The 3,709-nt window shown below is 45.4% G+C and overlaps 1 protein-coding gene across 1 annotated transcript in view; it reads left to right on the forward strand.

Annotated features, from left to right (window-relative positions):
* The window catches only part of FARP2 (FERM, ARH/RhoGEF and pleckstrin domain protein 2), a 126,272-nt gene that overhangs the window by 50,128 nt on the left and 72,435 nt on the right, over positions 1-3,709 (forward strand). Inside the window, 1 exon segment of the mRNA XM_012810404.2 lies at positions 717-864. Within this exon segment, the coding sequence (XP_012665858.1) occupies positions 717-864 (148 nt within the window).

Genomic DNA, 3,709 nt, shown 5'->3' on the forward strand with positions numbered 1-3,709 from the left:
TTCCCTGCCATGTGACTATTAGCCACGGGCTTAATAAGTGTGTTATGAGCTGGGAGACCTTTATGTGGATAAAACTAATGGTTTAGGCAATGATATTTTGATTTAACTCTGTAATTCTTACAAAAGTGTCTTTTTGTTTGTTTGTTTGAGAGAAAGTCTTACTCTGTCACTAGGCCCAGAGTGTAAGTAGCATCATCATAGCTCACTGTGACCTCAAACTCCTAGCCTGAAATGATCCTCTCACTTTTGCCTCCCAAAGTGCTGGGCTCACAGGTTTCAGCCACTACACCTAGCACACAAGTGTATTCTGATAGTCAAATTGCATATTATGAAAATACTTTTTTAAATCATTGAAATGGGTTTAATAAAATTCTAATATTTGTGTTATTTCATCTGATTTAATATTTGTGTCATATGCAAACATATGATCAGAGCAAATCGTAAGGCCAAGTATCTAATGAATACAGAGGAAACATTCACCTATTATGAAGTGAATTATAGAAGAGAAGGAAAGTGATGATTTCTGTGCCTGCAGGTATGGCGTGTTGATTTTATGGGTAAACGTATTGATGGTACATAATCTATCTCTGAAAACCAAAGCTTTCCTCATTTGTTTATTGTTTCATTTGTTCTCCTGACCACTTCTCTAATACCTTTTGATTTTTTCAAAAATTGAATGTTCTTAGTGATATTGATTGTACTGGCCTTCATTATAGGGGCCAGACGCCTGCTGAGTCAGATTTCCAGGTGCTTGAAATTGCTCGCAAGTTGGAAATGTATGGCATCAGATTCCACACAGCTTCTGACAGAGAAGGCGCCAAGATCAACCTGGCGGTTTCCCACATGGGTGTCCTTGTGTTCCAGGTAGGTGGAGGTGGGACAGGGTGGTGCACTACAGCCTGGCAGGCTTTGCTTTTACAGATCGTGGTTAAGTATTTATTTTGATGAATAAGGTCTTAGATTAGGAAGAGGAGCTTTGTGTGTGGCCTGATCTGACTTCTTCCTCAGCAAGAGAACAATTCTCTTGTCTTTCTCTAACCCAGATATGATCCTCACTGTCATGGAGCCTACTGCTTCCCAGGACTGACCCCCACACCCCAATACTGCCCATTGATCTCCTGGACTCCCCATTCCTTCCTCACTAGGGCTGCCCGCTGCCCCTTGGGGCACCCACTGTGTCCTGCCCCCTTAAGCGTCCCCTTTGGAGCGGTCTCTGTGCTACTGGCACAGTTAAATAAAACAGAATAGACTAGAAAATATCAGAGGGCACTCTGTGCCTAGAAGCGTCTCAGGGAATGTGTGTGTGTAGTGTGACGCCTGGGTGCATAGTTACATGAGTGGTTGTCAAGACCTACTCAGTCCTGTCTGTGGTCATGTACTGTACACTGGGGTTCGCAGTGTCAAAGAAGCTTGATGGTGACAGCTAGTGCAATCTAGAAGCTTTTTTCCTTATTTGGGCCTCTACCACTCTGAAAACTGTAAAGGCTCCCAGAGCCCTCTCCTGCCCAAACTAAATTTGCTGAGAGCATTCTCGTCACTGGCCCTTGTTAAATTTGGTGCCTCCGACTGGCGTCCTGAGGAGTCTGCCTCGTGATGACTGCCATGGGGGTTACCACAAGCTGCACACATGACTCTTCCTTTTGTTGCCCCCTTTTAGCCTGAAAGACTTGGTCTGATTCAGGCCTCCCTGATCAAGCCATGCTTTTCCTTTATTATTATTAACCTTGCCATCAAATTTCAGTTTCCTGTTAGAAAAAAATTTAATTTTGAACCCAGAATGTTAGTTGTGTTTTATCCGTACTCGGTATTATTAGAGAATAAAACATCTGTGCTAGAGACAAGCTTTAACAGACTGTGCCTACACCTGCTGATGATAGTTCCTACATAGTACAGGGATAAAAATTACACTTACAAACTGAGTCCTTGGCATATTTCCAGAAAAGGATAAGGCTGAAGAAGTTGTAAAGGCTAGCCAGGCATTGTGGTGGACGCCTGTAGTCCCAGCTACTTGGGAGGCTAAGGCAAGAGAATTGCCTAAGCTCAGGAGTTAGAGGTTGCTATGAGCTATGACTCCACAGCACTCTACCAAGGGCAGTAAAGTGAGACTCTGTCTCTAAAAAGAAAAAAAAAGAAGTTGTAAAGGCCAGGGACTAGAGACTTCAGATTAGATAGGAGACTGAGGAAGCTGGTACTTGGAGACTGGAGTCTGCCAGCCTCTCATTTGCTAGCAGATTTCCTCTTTCCTTCTCCTCAAACCACTTGTTCTTGTTGTTCTGATAAGGCCTTGGGGACAAGTGCCAAACTTACAGTAACAGAATTTGGTGTCCTTGGGTGGGCCCACTAGCACCCCTATGAAATGGCACCCCCAACTGCTGGAAGAGGCGGAGAGCAGTCCTAGGTCACAACCGTGGGTCTGCATAAGCAGGAGCAACTTCTTTTCAAGATGAAAGAGCAAGGGATGGCCCTGGCAGTTGCAGGAGCCGGTTTTGGCTCCAGGGAACTCATATCTCTATCTCCCCAAAGTAGACACAGCTCCCCACAACCTGAACTAAGTTGAGGAGAAGGAAATGGATTTGGAGGGTGTCCAGATGCCAGGTCTTTTGTCAGGTACATTCTCCTTTTGTTGGATATGGTCCCACACATTAGAGAGGATTTTGAACTCTGTCCCTATGGCAGGGTGTTTGTTCAGAGCCCTATCAGGGCATTTGTTTTATGGTACCTTTGGGGGATATAAGTCATGAAATTGAGTGGAACTGGGGAATCTGGTTTTAATTCAGAGCTCATATGTGTTTCCCAGGGAATAAGGGGGATGGGGGAAACTAGGCCAGCATTTGGGGGCGGGGCTTGAACCTTCCAGCCATTTGGAATGGTATTCATCCCCATTGGATTCCCATTTGTGAACCTTCTGGCCCTGTGTCATTGAAGCACCATTTGGGTGGCATTTGTCCTGTTTGGACCCCCATCTGTTTGACCGTCCTGGCATTTTTTGTTGAGGATCCCGTTTGGTCTGTCCCTTGGGGAAAACTTCAGCTGAGTGATAACTTATAGCTGTAGGTTCGAATCCACGTGGAAGGAGAAATCCAATATTCATACTGGAGTGTGAGAGGGGTGGCTATTCACTGGAGACCCCATTCACGTGACAGCCCGTGGCATTTTATATTACTCATGTTGGGGATTAATTGTGTTTGTGTTTGGCAGTTAGTGAAGTTTTATACCACTCTTCTGGTGAGTTTTCACCTTGTGGTACTGCTCATCTGGAGTATGAGGGAGAAGGGTGGTTGATGGTCCTTGGTTTATTCTGAGCTGCTGGGTTTTTCCTAGAGATCTGCTGTTTGGACACCAATTTAGATTGGGAGATACATTCCAAAGGGTCTTTCTTCTCCATTGTCTCTTCCTCCCAAAATTAATCTCAACTGGCTTTTCTGCAATTTTGTGAAAAGAGGAAACCAAACTGTGCCATTTGTAGATAAATGAGCTTTCAAAAAAGAATGGGGGCTTGGCGCCTATAGCTCAACCGGCTAAGGCGCCAGCCACGTACACCCAAGGTGGTGGGTTCAAATCCCCAGCCTGGACCCGCCAAACAACAATGACGGCTGCAACCAAAAAATAGCCAGGCGTTGTGGCCGGCGCCTGTGGTCCCAGCTACTTGAGTGGCGGAGGCAGGAGACTCGCTTGAGCCCAGGAGTTGGAGGTTGCTGTGAGCTGTAAT

Source organism: Otolemur garnettii, unplaced genomic scaffold (genome assembly GCF_000181295.1).
Source record: "Otolemur garnettii isolate 467f Iridium unplaced genomic scaffold, OtoGar3 scaffold00133, whole genome shotgun sequence".
NCBI lineage: Eukaryota > Metazoa > Chordata > Mammalia > Primates > Galagidae > Otolemur > Otolemur garnettii.